At 37.0% G+C, this 16,866-nt stretch overlaps 2 protein-coding genes across 18 annotated transcripts in view; both read left to right on the forward strand.

Annotated features, from left to right (window-relative positions):
• The window catches only part of LOC131426501 (midnolin homolog), a 58,873-nt gene extending 52,248 nt beyond the window's left edge, over window positions 1-6,625 (forward strand). For all 8 annotated transcript variants that reach the window (XM_058589282.1, XM_058589277.1, XM_058589275.1 and 5 more), the window contains 3 exons: window positions 4,111-4,244; window positions 4,317-5,637; window positions 5,700-6,625. In XM_058589282.1, the coding sequence (XP_058445265.1) occupies window positions 4,111-4,244; window positions 4,317-5,637; window positions 5,700-6,356 (2,112 nt within the window). In that variant the 3' untranslated portion in view covers window positions 6,357-6,625. The remainder of the gene's footprint in view (window positions 1-4,110; window positions 4,245-4,316; window positions 5,638-5,699) is intronic.
• A 7,914-nt stretch (window positions 6,626-14,539) lies between these two features.
• LOC131426503 (uncharacterized) overlaps window positions 14,540-16,866 on the forward strand; it is a 163,457-nt gene continuing 161,130 nt past the window's right edge. For 3 of the 10 annotated variants that reach the window (XM_058589290.1, XM_058589294.1, XM_058589295.1), the window contains exon 1: window positions 14,540-15,239. The gene's annotated coding sequence lies outside the window, so the exon portion shown is untranslated. Of the gene's footprint in view, window positions 15,315-16,866 lie in introns of all 10 variants that reach the window. The other 7 variants (XM_058589287.1, XM_058589296.1, XM_058589292.1 and 4 more) reach the window with 3 other exon arrangements.

Below are 16,866 nucleotides of genomic sequence, written 5' to 3' on the forward strand. Positions count from 1 at the left end.
CACTTTTTTCCAATCTTTTTCGAACTGTTGAATGGTTTCGGCTGCCGAGACATGTTTCCTAAAATGTGCCTATGTGAATGCCCAAAATTCCTCAATTGGTCGAAGTTGTGGGCAATTTGATGGATTCATGTCTTTTGGGACGAAAGTGACATTTTTGGTAGTATATCAGATTTCGAGTAGTGGCAAGAAGCAAGATCTCGTCAAAAGACAGCAGGATCCTTGTGGCTTCGAATCATGGGTAGAAGTCGTTTTTGTAAACATTCCTTCATGTATATTTCGCTGTTCATTGAAGCAGTGGTGAAGAAGGGTTTCGAAATCTTACCGCAGCTACAAATTGCTTGCCAATCTTTCTCAGTGACAGTCCGCGTTCTGTGCACCATTTGTACACAATTTTTCGACGTTGTTCTGCTGAAAGTCCACGCATCTCGAAACAAACTTATGAAAACGAATAAACAACTGCACAAGTGGTTAGAGAAGAGTGTAAACAACAGGACGCAGCCATAAAAATTGACAAATTCTGAACCATTGCGAAATGGCAGCGGTTTTTGGTTGCGTCCATATTTTCTGGGGCAGTCTTTATATAGAAAAAAAATTTAATTGAACAATATTGTGCGCAATAATTAGCTTGATAACTTTTTGGAAGGCAGTTTTCTCGGTGATTTTTAAGAGGCATCCTACTTTTACTCAGAAAAATTCATGTAACTTGTCAAATGAAAAGCTAGAAAATTGACTTCTTCAGGAAAGTTGCTCAAAACAAAATTTCCTACAACTTTGCTGTAAAGTGCCAAAATTTCTAAATTCAATTAAAAGAAGTAGATTCCAGATTTCAATACGAATTTGGACCACCCTAATAAACGTTTACATTTCAAAGATGCTCCAATTGATTGCAGACAACTATTGTGAAGACAAACTACAAACAATAATATATGATAGCGAACATATATTTTTGTCTCACTAACCACTGTGGATTGTGGACCAAACTTGAGACCAGAAATGAGATTACGATAGAGATTGGAACTGGAGAGTCAGGAATCCTGTAAAGGACTGAGACAGGAACTGCAACAGAGATCAAGACTGAGACGAAGACAAAGACAAGGGCTGACACTAGAACTGAGACTGGAACTGCAATTATCACTGGAACTGTGGAACTGTGAATGGTACTGGGGCTGTGACTAGAAATGACAGCTAGAGCTGAGACGGAGACATGGACTGGGACTGAGCCCAGAACTAAGACAAGGACTGACACTGGAATGGGTCTAGCGTTGATTCGGATAGAGATTGGAACTGGGACTGAGGCAGGAATCCCGATAAGAACTGAGACTAAAACTGGAATTGGTATTGGAACTGATCCTGGAACAGAAGCTAGCACTGGGCCTGGTACTTTAAGAGGAACTGCGTCGGGACTGGATACGGGACTTTGACAGGAAAATGAATTGAGATAGAGACTGGGATTGGGACTTATACAGGAACTTCAACAGAGACTAAGACGGGGACTAAGATTGAGATTAGAACCAAGAACTGAGACTATGATTGGAACTGGAGCTGTAACTATAAATGACATCTGGAACTGATACTGAGACAAAGACTGAGACTGGAACTGGAGGAAAGGAGCTGAAGATGAACCCGAAAATAGGACAATGGACAGAGACTAAAATGAGCCTAGCGATGAGTTTGGTAGAGGCTGGAACTGGGACTCACTAACACTGGATAACTGAGCCTGGGACTACAACTAGTAATGAAATTACTATAGAGAATGGAACTGGGACTGAGACGATGACTAAGACTGAGACGAAGATAAAGACAAGGGCTGACACTAGAACTTGAACTGAGACTGAGCGTAAAACTGAAACAAGGACTGAGACTAGAATGGGCCTAGCTCTGGGACTGGAATTAAGTTTAGGACTGCGATTTAAATTAGACAAGGGATTGGGACTCAGAAATGAAACGCGGCAGGAACTGGAAGCTGAAGCTTAGACTAAGACAAGGGCTGAGACTAGGACTTAGACTGGGACAGGGCGTTGAACTGCGATTAGGGACTGGACCTAAAACCAGCAATGAGATTAGGATAGAGACAGGGACTGGGACTAAAACTAAGTTTTGAACTGGGCCTCGGACTACAACTAGGAACAGAGACTAGGACGAGGCTGAAACAAAGTCAAGAAGAGTTGAAACTAGAACTGTGACTAGAAATGACAACTGGAACTGAAACATGGACTAGGACTGAGGCTGAACCCAAAACTAAGGCAAAGACTGAAGCTAGAATGGGCTAAGGGCTGGCAGTAGTATTGGAACTGTAACTGAAAATGACATATAGTTAGAGACTGGAACTGGGACTGAGTCAGGAATCGCGACAGGCTTGTTATTACATTCCTGTAGTGGAAACTGACCTTCTGTTTCAACTGACTTCACAGCCGATTCAGAGTGTACAGAACCAGTGCATGACTGGTGCTACGATTCTACTGACACTACGAATCCTTCCAGGTTGGGGCTCGAACATACGACAACTGGTCGCGACAGGGACTGAGACTAAAACTAAGATTGGAACTTGGACTGGAACTGGAACTGAACTTGGGACAACTGCGCATGATACTGCAACGGAATTAGAATTGGAACTTTAACTAGAAAAGAGATTGAGATAGAGACTAGGATTAGGACTGATATAGGAACTGAAACAAATACTAGAATGAGGACTGAACAGAGACTAGGAAGACTGAGATTAAGACCAAGAGCTGAGACTAGAACTGTGATTGAAACTCTGATTGGACTCATAACTGCGATTGAGACTGCACTTGGAACTGTGACTAGAAAATAGATTTGAATAGGCTGGGATTGAAACTGAGACAGGGACTGGGAACGAGACTAGAATAGGACTCAGACTGAGCCTCGAACTAAAAGAAGGACTTCCATTCTTAGTGAACCTAGCACTGGAATTGGAATAGCTTTTATGGTTCAGACAGCGATTGAGACAGTGTTTGGCACTGGGACTGTGACTATAAATGAGATTTAATTAGACTGGAATTAGGAGAGAACAGGGACTGGGGCTGAGACGGGGACAAAGATTGAGACTTGAACTGGGCCTGGTACTGTTATAGAAACTGCGCCTGAATTAGAATTGCGACTGTAACTAGAAATTAGATTAAGTTTGGATAGAGACTGGGATTGGGATTGATACAGGACTGCAACAGGACTACAATTGAGACTAGAACTGGAACCGGAATTGTATTTCGACTGCGATTGAGATTTTGGATATTGCACCGAGGTGATTTCTTCACTTTTCACCTTAGCGGTTTGAGTTGAACTGCTAGGTGAAGATGGCTGTTCAATTTGAACTGATTTAAGCATTGATGAACCGAAGGCGAAATGTGAAAAAATGAAATAGGTGCTTTTTGCACAAACTAAACCAAGATCGCCAAATGTTCATTGAAATTAAATTCTTGTCAAACTATTGGAAGTACAAATTAGTTCTGTCCATTTTCAAAATATGGCTCTAGCTGTTATGAATGTTGAACAGTAACAGCCGATGTCGATTGTTTCAAGAGGTTAGACATCTGTCAAATCAAATGCTTGTGGATGTTTATGGTGATAATGCTCCAACTGATAAATCATGGGAATAGTTTCGACGCTTCAAGAATGGAGATTTCAGCCTTGAAGACAGACCTCGCTCTGGTCAACCAAAAAAAAAAAATCGTAGACAAACAGTTGTAGACATTACTCGATGAAGATTTGAGTCAAACGCAAGAGAAGACTCAACAAGCAGTAATTGATGCGTTTGAGCCGCGCATTACGAAACGAACAGTCGGCATACAAGCAAAGTTATTCTCCTGCATGACAACGCCCGGCCTCATGTCGCAAAAGTCGTGTAAAAATATTTGGAAACGATATTTAAGTGGGACATTTTGTCGAACCCGCCTTATTCTCCTGACATTGCTCCTTCTGATTACTGGTTGTTCTGACGGATGCAGCACTCGAAAATTGATTCCAAACTTGGATCACCATAAAAGACGAGACATTTCTTAGAGATGGATTTTTAATTTCTTTTTATTTTCAAAATAATTGCATCCACTACTAACCATTTGAAATCGATTCTAATTCCTATTCACCGTTCCACAGGTTGGCGACCAGATCGTGCGGGTCAACGGGTACCACGTGGAAGATGCCGTCCACCGAGAGCTGACACAGTTCGTAGCCAATCAGGAGCGGTTGGTACTGAAGGTGCGCAGTGTCGGAATCATTCCGATTAAAGAGTAAGTAAATTCCTGAACTCTAGTCTAGCAAAAAAAAATACTGAGACGCTACAATCTCTATCTCCTAAACAGACGCTCAGCTGATCCGCTTACGTGGCACGTAATTTCCTTCAACGGCAGCAGCAGCAGCACGATGGTGGCATCGTCTCGTTCGAACGGATCTAGCGGCAACCAAAGTTCGCTGCCCCGTGTCGAACGGACCAGCTGCAGTAGTAGCAGTTCCAGCAGTACCGGGTCCGGTACCGTCGATGAACTGCCACCGCCAGGACGTGACCTGAAAATTATGCTCTCGGTACCTCCGCAAACCAAGTTGGGATGTGGCATCTGCAAGGGACCGGACTGGAAGCCCGGCATTTTTGTGCAGTTCACCAAACAGGGCGGTGTGGCTCGGGAAGCCGGGTTGCGACCCGGTGATCAGATTATGTCCTGCAATGGAAGAGAATTTTCCGAAATCACCTTTGCCGAAGCGGTTAGTATAATGAAGGCTTCGCATGTGCTGGAACTGGTGATCCGGCCCGGGGCCGGTATCGACATGTTCCCGGGAGAGTCTAGTGGGTACAACAGCAGTGCAAGCAGTGTCAACGGGGATGCAAGTCCCTGTTGGGGCGAATCGGCTGCCAAACGTTTGAGCATGGTAAGAGAGGAATCCGGTCCCAACGAACGGCTAGGGAGCGGCTCAAAATCCGCTTCGAACAGACGAAACAATACAACGATTATTGAATTTTCTGAGAATGGAACCGTGGTGAATAGTTCTAACAGTTTGAGCAGAACCAAGCCGGAAAGTGAGGACAGAGGGAACGGCAAAAAGCTAGCCGACATTAGCTTCGTGTCGAAGAAAAGTGAAACGAAAACGATCATCGTCGAGGTTCATCGGAGCGCGTCAACAAATTCGATTGACACGGGATTGTCACCTAGCTCAGGGTCCGCCACGTCTTCCGGACTGTCCAGCAACATTCCACCTCCACCTCCATTATTTGCGGATAAAATTCCACCACCTCCACCGCCGAATACCAACAACAACAACAGTGGCCTGAGCAGTGGATATTCGACCACCAACAGCGGCAGATCTGCTGTCACGGGTCAACAGCGAAGCCCTTCTGCGGTTAGCTTAGCCGATTCCAGTGCCAGCAGTGGCATCGATTGTGGCGGTGGCAGTGGCCTTGGCAGTGCAATTTCCGAAGAATTGAAACGAAGAGCGCAGAAGAAAGGAACCTCGACGGCTCTGGAGCCGGCCGCTGCGCTAACCGAACTGGAAAATAGGCTCAAAGAAAAACGATTCAGACCACCGAACAGTGGCGGAAGTGACGCGGCCAGACATTCGGCACTGATGGACGAATTCCGGGCCGTACACAAGCGCATGTTCAAGAACGGATTCGACAATGCCGAGCTGAAGGTGAGTAACGATTTGCTTACGATCTGATGATTTAAATCAACTGTTTTTTTTTGTTTCCATAGAAAACACCTTCCAAAGACAAATTACCAACGGACGACGGCAGCAGTACCGAAACGGTTCCGGTTGGGCCCGGCGGTAGAAACGGAAAAGGCACGATGGGCCGAGTAGCTGAAGCCGAACAGGCCAAAGCGAACGGCGATGTGGCGGAGCTGGAATCGATCGAATCGTTCAAAATGACCAATCCAACACCGACAACGATTCGACCACCGTCCTACTATTTCTCCCCGCAGGCGACGGGACCACCGACCATGAAGAAAACGCTGAAACCGATTGCCGTCACGATCAGCGAGTACAGCAGCAGTCTCGTCGGCCAGCGGGATCACCATCGATCGTCGGGTGACGTAAAGTCCGGTACCACCGGCACCGTCAACGAGGAGGACGCCATCAGTGCCTCGATCGGCAATCTTCGGAGCGAACTGGAAAAGACCCTGTCGATGTCGAACCTTCGACTGCGCTGTGAATCGCGTGAAAATCTCGTCGAAAGGATTCAAATTGGACCCTGCGGACACCACCAGCAGGACCAGCAGGCCAAACTTAGCCGCAGTTCGTCGGTTGCCAACGGAGTTGGACGGATCGGAGCGGGCAGCGGATCGGCAGCGGCTAAAACGATGTCCAACGGCAATCGCATAACAATTGCCATTTCCAACGATAAAAATTAAGCGGACTGGATGAGATTTTGCTTTTTTTTGCGTTAACAGTCGATGGATGATTTATTTAGGGCTAAATAAAGATCAGTTTTTTTTTTGTTTAACGAGAGATTATCGAATCGACACGAGGAGTTTGTCAATGGAAATGTTTTCGCAATGTAAAACTAGAAAACTGTAAGTTTTGGTATTTTGTGTAATGAAATTACTTTTGTTTTGTGTAATCTGTATCGAAGATATGCTCAAAGGCTATTATTAAAGATGTATTTATGTTTATAATTGTATGCTGCGAAATACGTTTCATTTGATGGGGCGAGAGAAATTTGACCATTCAGCTTGCATGCAATTCATTGCGTACAAATCCATAGCATGAATGCAAGTATGACTAGGTATCGAACTGTTTCGTTCTGTTTTTGAATAGAAAACAATTCAGTAGGCGTTGAGAAACGTGGTGTGCTTTTGACAGTTGCCAAGTGGTAAATTGTTTTAAACGAAAGAAAATTTGAAAAACTGCTCGAATATTCCCGTCAACCCGCCTATGCTCGGTATGCTGCTTAAATTATTTAACATGCTTATTTTTAAATGACACAACTGAGTGTGATTAGCTGATGGCTGAAGCCTGCGGGGATGGCATCGTTCTGAGGAAGCTACCCGACCGGTAGTTTATTATTACTCTCATATGATTCCGCATTCTGGTATGAGTACCGCAATAAATTAGATCCATGCTGAGTTTCCTGTTTTCCCGGTTTTCGAAATGCTTCAAACATCGCACTCCGTGTTCAATTTAACAAAAAGAATGGAACAAATTTGTTCGTCTGTCAGCTTGGAACAAACCACAAGCATCGCCCCTCCAACAACACAAAAAAAAACATACACGTTTGATAGAAGCGGCGGAGCAGGACGTTTGGCGGTGCTCATCGACGAAGTACTAAATTCATCCACTCGCTCCACTCAGCTGATGTTAGTCATCCATTCCACAATCTATTCCTGCGGACTCATCACTTTGCAGTGAGACAAAACGTTCTCGACCGTACACACACACACACACACACACGAGGGGAAGGACATCCGTACCTTTAGGGAAAAGCTTTAGCGTTTTTTTTTCTTTTGGAATTCCATATAGCAGCTGCCTTCCAGCTGTGTATGGCCTACTGCGCTACGTTGCTATGGTTGGTTGTTTGCTTGTTTGTTTGCTTACTCCAGTAACTTTGCTTGTTATGAGCTTTGGGAATGGCTACTGCCGCTGCTGCTCCGTTGTCTGTTGAGACAGAACGGAAATCCAATAATTTTCCTCGAAAACGTCATTTCATTTTTCATAAAAAAAAAGACAGATGGGTGACGTATGGAATTCGCGTACTCTGACGTACTCGGAATCTTTGTCTCGTTCCATGAGCCAAGAAGTCGTATATTTTTCACTAGAATTACGTGTAAAACAATTGTTTGTCTTTAGTTCTTATTTACGTCGTCTGAACGTATCAATACCAATGCAGCTGTATAAAACTATGCTCAATGCATGCTCCGTTCATCGTATAATTTCTAAGATTCGGTTTCTCTTCGACTCTCATTTCTATTTTCCCCTTCACGAGCAGCGCACGGAAAAAAGGCAAGTAGAAAATTTGTTGTTGACATTAAACAATTTTCCCCCAAAATATAAATAGTGTGTAGAAATGTCTCATACAAATTTGGAGCTCAGAATGTATGCCCCCGATATTATCAAACAAGTTCTGGTATCTGTAAAATGATAGAGTAACCCATTAAAATCTAGTCAAAAAAAAAAAACAAAGAAGAATGGAAACAAAATGACTGTTCACAAACGCGTACAACGCTTTTGAAGGAAGAATCAAGCGATTTTAACTCAATAATTTTTCTAGAGGCTGATGAAATAATTTTTTTTCTTGTCGAATATTTTAACCAATATTTTTTGTCGAATATTTTACCCAACTTTGCCCACCTCAAGGAATTGAGCTCAGGAGAATTTAAAACAAGAAAGTCAAATAAATAAATTGAACTCAGGAAAGTAATGACAATTTTGATAGGAAAGCAAGGAAATGTAACTGATGAATACGAAAGACACAAAAAAAGCTGTATATAATATTAATAATCGTCCTTATTCTGAATAACGACGTATCGTTTTTTTATCGTATTTAATTCGTATTCCTAATAACGCTAGCAAAATCAAAGGTAGCTAGGATTCGACCGAACCATATTCGATCGAAAAACCAATACGACGTTATTCAGAATAAGGGCGAATATTAGAAGCAGTTGCGCATCGGGGCATTGGTTGAAAAATTAAATAAGGTCATTTACAAAACAAAAATAGGAACGGACATAGCTTTATCAAAAATATCAAATATAAAAATACGAAATCACAAATATATGAAAAAAGTACAAAATAAAAAACAACGAAAATTTAAAGCAAAACATATACAAAGTTACAAAAACAAAAAGCTATAGAAATACAAAAGTACAACTTTACATATAAACAAATGTACGAAAACCGAAAATACAAAAACTCGATATCCAATTTATCTGAACTATGAAAAAATTCCGAAAAATAATAAGGAATTACAATAAAATTGCAGTAAAAATATCCCAATACATTTCTAAACTTTTATACAAATACAAAAAACAAAAACATAAAAAATACAAATACAAATATATAAAAATACAAATAATATAATAATACAAATAATACAAATAATACAAATAATACAAATAATACAAATAATACAAATAATACAAATAATACAAATAATACAAATAATACAAATAATACAAATAATACAAATAATACAAATAATACAAATAATACAAATAATACAAATAATACAAATAATACAAATAATACAAATAATACAAATAATACAAATAATACAAAAAGTACAAATAATACTAAAAAGGAGAATACATATGCACAAAAGTACAAAAATAAAAAAATACGAAAGTACGAGAATACCAAAATACGAAAATACGAAAATACGAAAATACGAAAATACGAAAATACGAAAATACGAAAATACGAAAATACGAAAATACGAAAATACGAAAATACGAAAATACGAAAATACGAAAATACGAAAATACGAAAATACGAAAATACGAAAATACGAAAATACGAAAATACGAAAATACGAAAATACGAAAATACGAAAATACGAAAATACGAAAATACGAAAATACGAAAATACGAAAATACGAAAATACGAAAATACGAAAATACGAAAATACGAAAATACGAAAATACGAAAATACGAAAATACGAAAATACGAAAATACGAAAATACGAAAATACGAAAATACGAAAATACGAAAATACGAAAATACGAAAATACGAAAATACGAAAATACGAAAATACGAAAATACGAAAATACGAAAATACGAAAATACGAAAATACGAAAATACGAAAATACGAAAATACGAAAATACGAAAATACGAAAATACGAAAATACGAAAATACGAAAATACGAAAATACGAAAATACGAAAATACGAAAATACGAAAATACGAAAATACGAAAATACGAAAATACGAAAATATGAAAATATGAAAATACGAAAATACGAAAATACGAAAATACGAAAATACGAAAATACGAAAATACGAAAATACGAAAATACGAAAATACGAAAATACGAAAATACGAAAATACGAAAATACGAAAATACGAAAATACGAAAATACGAAAATACGAAAATACGAAAATACGAAAATACGAAAATACGAAAATACGAAAATACGAAAATACGAAAATACGAAAATACGAAAATACGAAAATATGAAAATATGAAAATACGAAAATACGAAAATACGAAAATACGAAAATACGAAAATACGAAAATACGAAAATACGAAAATACGAAAATACGAAAATACGAAAATACGAAAATACGAAAATACGAAAATACGAAAATACGAAAATACGAAAATACGAAAATACGAAAATACGAAAATACGAAAATACGAAAATACGAAAATACGAAAATACGAAAATACGAAAATACGAAAATACGAAAATACGAAAATACGAAAATACGAAAATACGAAAATACGAAAATACGAAAATACGAAAATACGAAAATACGAAAATACGAAAATACGAAAATACGAAAATACGAAAATACGAAAATACGAAAATACGAAAATACGAAAATACGAAAATACGAAAATACGAAAATACGAAAATACGAAAATACGAAAATACGAAAATACGAAAATACGAAAATACGAAAATACGAAAATACGAAAATACGAAAATACGAAAATACGAAAATACGAAAATACGAAAATACGAAAATACGAAAATACGAAAATACGAAAATACGAAAATACGAAAATACGAAAATACGAAAATACGAAAATACGAAAATACGAAAATACGAAAATACGAAAATACGAAAATACGAAAACAAGAAATTACAAATGCTAAAATGCCAGAATTCTATAATGCTAAAGTATGCTAAAATTCAAAACTGCTAGAATACGAGGTAAAAAAAATGCACTAAAATTTACTAAAATGCAAAGAAATGAAAAATTCAAAAACAAATATTCCAATATTTAAAAACTATAAAATAAAAAAAAAAGAGATTCAATAATTTAGAAGACTAAAACTCTAATAATGAAAATTTCTAAAACATCGACTTTAAAAATTCTAAAATTCAATAAACAAGGATATAAAAATACAAAATAAAAAATAAATACTAAATAAACAAAAATACAATCATACAAAAGTACGAAAGTACAAAAAAAATACAACCATAAATCAAAAATTCCAAAATTCAAAAATTACCAATTTCAAAATTTCAAATTCAATAATTTAAAAATCAAATTTCTAATATTAAATAATTTCTGATATTCCAAAATTCAAAAATTTCCAGATTTCTCGAATCTTATAACTCAAACGCATCTTAAAATTCAACAGAAAAGACTAAGGTTTTGGAGTTCTCAAGCTAAAATTTCCAAAATCCAAAATATTAAAACTTGAAAATTACAAAACGACTAAATTATAAAATAACAGTGCAAAGATGGAAAAATGCATAAATTCGAAAATACAAAAATATAAAAAAACACAACACAAAGAGATAAATATGCAATAATACAAAACTACTAAAATGCAAAACTACATAGTTACTAAAATGCTAAATGCTAAAATGCAAAAATGCATAAATTACAAAAGTACCAAAATATAGAAATAAATATATATATATATATATATATATATATATATATATATATATATATATATATATATATATATATATATATATATAATATATATATATATATATATATATATATATATATATATATATATATATATATATATATATATATATATATATATATATATATATATATATATATACAAAAACACAAAAATAAAACAATACAAATATATAATAATACAAAGCTAAAAAATATTAGAAATATTGAAAAAAAATCAAAATACGGGGTACAAAAGTACCAAAGCAAAACAGGGAAGAAGTGCAAAAAAATTAACAGTACAACAGTACAAAAGTATAGAAAAATCAAAACACAAAAGCGGGAAAATGCAAAAATTTAAAAAATCCAAAAAAAACACAAATTCTTATCTTTGAAAATTACAAATTTCAAAAATTCTGAAATTCAGAAATTCAATAATTTAAAACTCTCAAAATTCTAATTTTAAAACATTTCAAAATTTTAAAATTCCAAAATTCTACGAATCTTAAACTTCACCAAATAAGTTTTTGGACTTCTAAAGTTTTAGAGTGAACTAAAATTTCCGAATTCCAAAATATCAAAACTTGAAAATTACAAAACGACTAAAATATAAAATAAAAATGCAAAGATAGAAAAATGCAAATAATCGAAATATAAAAAAAAACACAACTCAAAAAGATATATATATATATACCATAATATAAAACTACTAAAATAAGAATTAAAATAGTACAAAAATTAGAAAACTTTTAAAATTCAAAAATTTAAAAATTCCGGTATTCAAAAATATTGAATTTGAATTATTCAAAAAATTGAAAAACCCAGAATTCCGAAAATGTGAAATTCCGAAAATCTGAAATCCCAAGATTCAAAGATTCTTAGACTCTTAGATTCTGAAATTCTATAATTCTATAATTCGTATTTCGATAATTCCATAGTTCCATAATTCCATAATTTCATAGTTCCATAATTCCATAATTCCGTAATTCCATAATTCCATAATTCCATAATTCCATAATTCCCTAATTCCGTAATACAATTATTGTATAATTTCATAGTTCCATAACTCCATAATTCCATAATTCCAGAATTCCATAATTCCATAATTCCATAATTCCATAAATCCGTAATTCCATAATTCAAGTATTCTATAATTTCATAGTTCCATAATTCCATAATTCTATAATTCCATAATTCCATAATTCAAGTATTATATAATTTAATAGTTTCATAATTCCATAATTCCATAATTTCATAATTCCATAATTTCATAATTCCATAATTCCATAATTCAAGTATTCTATAATTTCATAGTTCCATAATTCCATAATTCTATAATTCCATAATTCCATAATTCAAGTATTATATAATTTAATAGTTTCATAATTCCATAATTCCATAATTCCATAATTCCAATATTCCATAATCCATAATTCCATAATTCCCTAATTCCATAATTCCATAATTCCATAATTCCATAATTCCATAATTCTATAATTCCATAACTCCATAATTCTATAATTCCATAATTCCATAATTCCGTAATTCTATAATTCTGAAATTCTATAATTCTATAATTCGATATTTCGATAATTCCATAATTCCATAATTCAACAATATAATTATTCTATAATTTAATAGTTTCATAATTCCATAATTCCATAATTTCATAATTCCATAATTTCATAATTCCATAATTCCATAATTCCATAATTCCATAATTCCATAATTCCATAATTCCATAATTCCATAATTCCATAATTCCATAATTCCATAATTCCATAATTCCATAATTCCATAATTCCATAATTCCATAATTCCATAATTCCATAGTTCCATAACTCCATAATTCTATAATTCCATAATTCCATAATTCCGTAATTCTATAATATCATAATTCCATAATTCCGTAATTCTATAATTCTGAAATTCTATAATTCTATAATTCGATATTTCGATAATTCCATAATTCCATAATTCAACAATATAATTATTTTATAATTTAATAGTTTCATAATTCCATAATTCCATAATTCCAAGATTCCAAAATTCTGAAATTCTGAAAATCGGAAATTCTAAAATTTGATAGATCCATAATTCCATAATTTCATAATTCCAAAAGTACAAAAATTCGAAAATTTTTAAAATTTAAAAATTCCAATATTCAATAATATATAATATATATAAAAATCCCGTATTCCGAAAACCTGAAATTCCTAATACTACACTATTACAACTACTACTACAATTTCAATTTGACCGAGTATTTCTAAACTCGAAAACTTCAAATTTTAGTTAGTTTTTAATTATAAAATTTATAATATAATTTTTTTATTTCTTCTTCTGTTTAACTGGTTTAATATTTTACTGTTTCATTGCGTTGCTGTTTTCATCGCTTTTAACAAAATTAAATTTATTAATTTTAACTTTATTTTTTGTATTTATATTTCGTCTTCGTGTCATAAGTGCATAGCAGTTCAATGTTGAATTGAGTCGCCGCTGAGAAGCTTATCACAAAAACAGCTAATCAAACATTAATTTATCTCTACTTGAGTTTACTGGTCGTTTTCGGCTAGTAGTCATTTTGGGGTTTTCATTTTTTGTATTAATTTGATTTATTTAACATCAATGTAAAAAATATTCCGGAGCACAAAACGGGGCGGCTCGATTTCTATTCCTCTATCCTAAGCAATCATAATCAAGTGCCAAACATATTTCTATTCCATGATTTTTCTCCGTCAAACGATTTCTCTCGGAACGCTCCTCCAACCACCTGGCAGTGTGTGTATGTTTTTTTTTGTTCATGCCGCTGCGGTGAGTCGAAGCAAGAATTGCACGTACTTACTTGACGCTCTCTCTCTCCCCCTCCCTCTATCTCTCACTCACGCTCTTTCTCTTTCGGAAAAGCTATCCTGTTCGGATTGGATTCGGTTCGGATGGGATGCTGTGAAAATTGGTCGGCCACACGCTGGCCGCTGCCAGAAGCTCTCTAGAAGTGTTCGAGCACTGACGGTGAGCAGTCATCCCGTGTCGTGATCTCCGTCAGTCACCACTTTTGTCTCAGTCGCCTCCGTCGTTCCGTCGTCGTTGTCGTGGTGGTCACTCGCTGTCGTTCGGTCGGTCGGTCGGTCGGAAAAAAAAATTCCCTTTTCGATACAATTGCTGATCAAAGCCAGGCCCAATTAGTGGAGTGTCCACAGTGTTCCAGAGCTTCAGAGGCTCCGTGTCGCAAAACTTGATTAGCAGATGATTAAGCGGATCGGTCGGTCGGTTTCGTCACAATTACAGTCCGTCTCGTCGGTTCGAATCCGATTCGATTATACGGACGTGTAATCTTTGGTGGTGTTGGTGCCAGCTTCAGCGTGTCGTTTTTTTTTTTGCTTCCTGGTGGATACCGGACTTCGGGGACACACAACACAGCGCACCGAGGGAATGCTGGCTGTCTGTCTAAGAAAAGAACATACTTTGTCAGGTGGATTTTTACCACGCTGAGTTCCCGAGTTTCGCGATCGCCAGTAGAATCGCGTTGTGAAAAAAAAACAAGAAAGAAAAAAATCAAGTGAATCAAAGAAACCAATTCAAGTGGGATGTGAGTTGATCAAGTGGTTTGGCGGAGAAAAGTTGGTGTTCCAAAAAGGAAAATTCGCCAGCTCTTCTTGAGTGTAAGTGGTTCCCGAGCGGTTGAAACCGAGCGAGGTAAAAGTGGTCAGTTTCGACACTGCGGAGAGCTAGGAAGGATGCAATTGCACCCACGAAAAAGTGTGCTCCCGAGTGAGTGAAAAAGTGCATTTTGTTGAGCATGGAGAGCCAGATACAGGGAGAGAGAGAGAGAGAGAGAACAAGTGCACTTTTTTTTTGTTAATATTATTTGTGTCGCAGCCTGGCGTTAGAGTCCTTCACAGTCTACTTGCAGGGGCGTATACTTAGCCAAGAATGTTGGGATTGTTAGTTGAATGGTTGGTTGGTGGAATTGTGCACCGATAGGGGATTGCAAACCTCTCCGCCACCGTCAACCCATTACATGGAACTGTGTGACATTTGTTGTGTAGCGCCAACACGCCGTTGCCAACAACACGTGGGTGGGACGAGGCAGCCAACGCCACTGAGGGGGGAACCATGAGAAAGCGAAAAAAAAAATAAACCGAAATATTCTTAAACTGAAGCATGGCCATGGGCAAAAACTGCAATCAATAATCCCCATATACTGGGTATGTACAGCGAATGTATCGCAGTTCGCGCAGTATGCCATGATGTGCACGAAGGGAAAAATGGCGTGAGAGTAAACGAGATCCCAGCAGGCAGCTGCCAAACACAGAGCGGTTGGTACCGAAAGTAACACTACAACAACAACAACAGCAACAAAAAATGACGAAACTGAGAGCAAGCACATTTTTAGTTGTTTTTTTTGTTGGTTACGACTGATACACATGGACTGCTGAACCGGATCGTAGGTGGGCCCCGGGTGGTCCTGTGGTTCACACGATGATTAGCCAGGAGCTCCGACGTAGACGTAGAGAGTCAACGTAGTTCAAAGTAATTGAATTTTGGAATCCATCCTCCTTTACGCTGCGACGGCGAAGAGATGCAGCGCGATAGAGTTTAGGGACAATGAAGTACCATGCGGCTCCGTCAAATAAATAGATTCACGCGTTTCACCCTTCCAACGGCGGCCGTGCGTCGTTTCCGTATCCAACGGGTGCGGTTACACGAGTGATTTAGGACAGTTGACGGAGGTGAAATGTTTTGAAAATTTAGGTCTTAGCAGGCGAATCGCGAACGGGACGCAGTTGAGCGGACATCAATCATCAAAGATTGCCGTGAGTGCGATATTTCACCGTGGGAACGAGAATAATTCCACGTAATGGTCGGTATTTTTCTTTTTTAATGATTGCAGTAAGCCATGATTGACGAAGTGGCGTAGTGGCGGAGTGGCCAGTCGCGGTATTTAATCGGATCGAGACATAATCCGCCGGAATGATGGTCATCGTGTTGAAACACTCGGTTACGACGGGAATGGCTATTATCTACGATCTATGGGTGTACGAATTTATGTTTTGTCTCGCACATTATAAGTATATTTTTTGTACTTTTCCTGCTATCGGAATCCGATCGGTCTCGGGTTGGCGGTTCGATGAATAAGGCGGTGCTGGTCTTACAAGCCAGTTGTCGTATGTTGGAGTCCCGACCTGAAAGGATTCCTACTGTCAGTAGGATCGTAGCACTAGCCATGCAATGGTTCTGTACATTGAGAATCGACTGCGAAGTCTGTTGAAACAGAAGGTCAAATTCCACAAAAACGGAATGCAATACCAAGGCTTTTCTG

Source organism: Malaya genurostris, chromosome 1, assembly GCF_030247185.1.
Source record: "Malaya genurostris strain Urasoe2022 chromosome 1, Malgen_1.1, whole genome shotgun sequence".
NCBI classification, from domain to species: domain Eukaryota; kingdom Metazoa; phylum Arthropoda; class Insecta; order Diptera; family Culicidae; genus Malaya; species Malaya genurostris.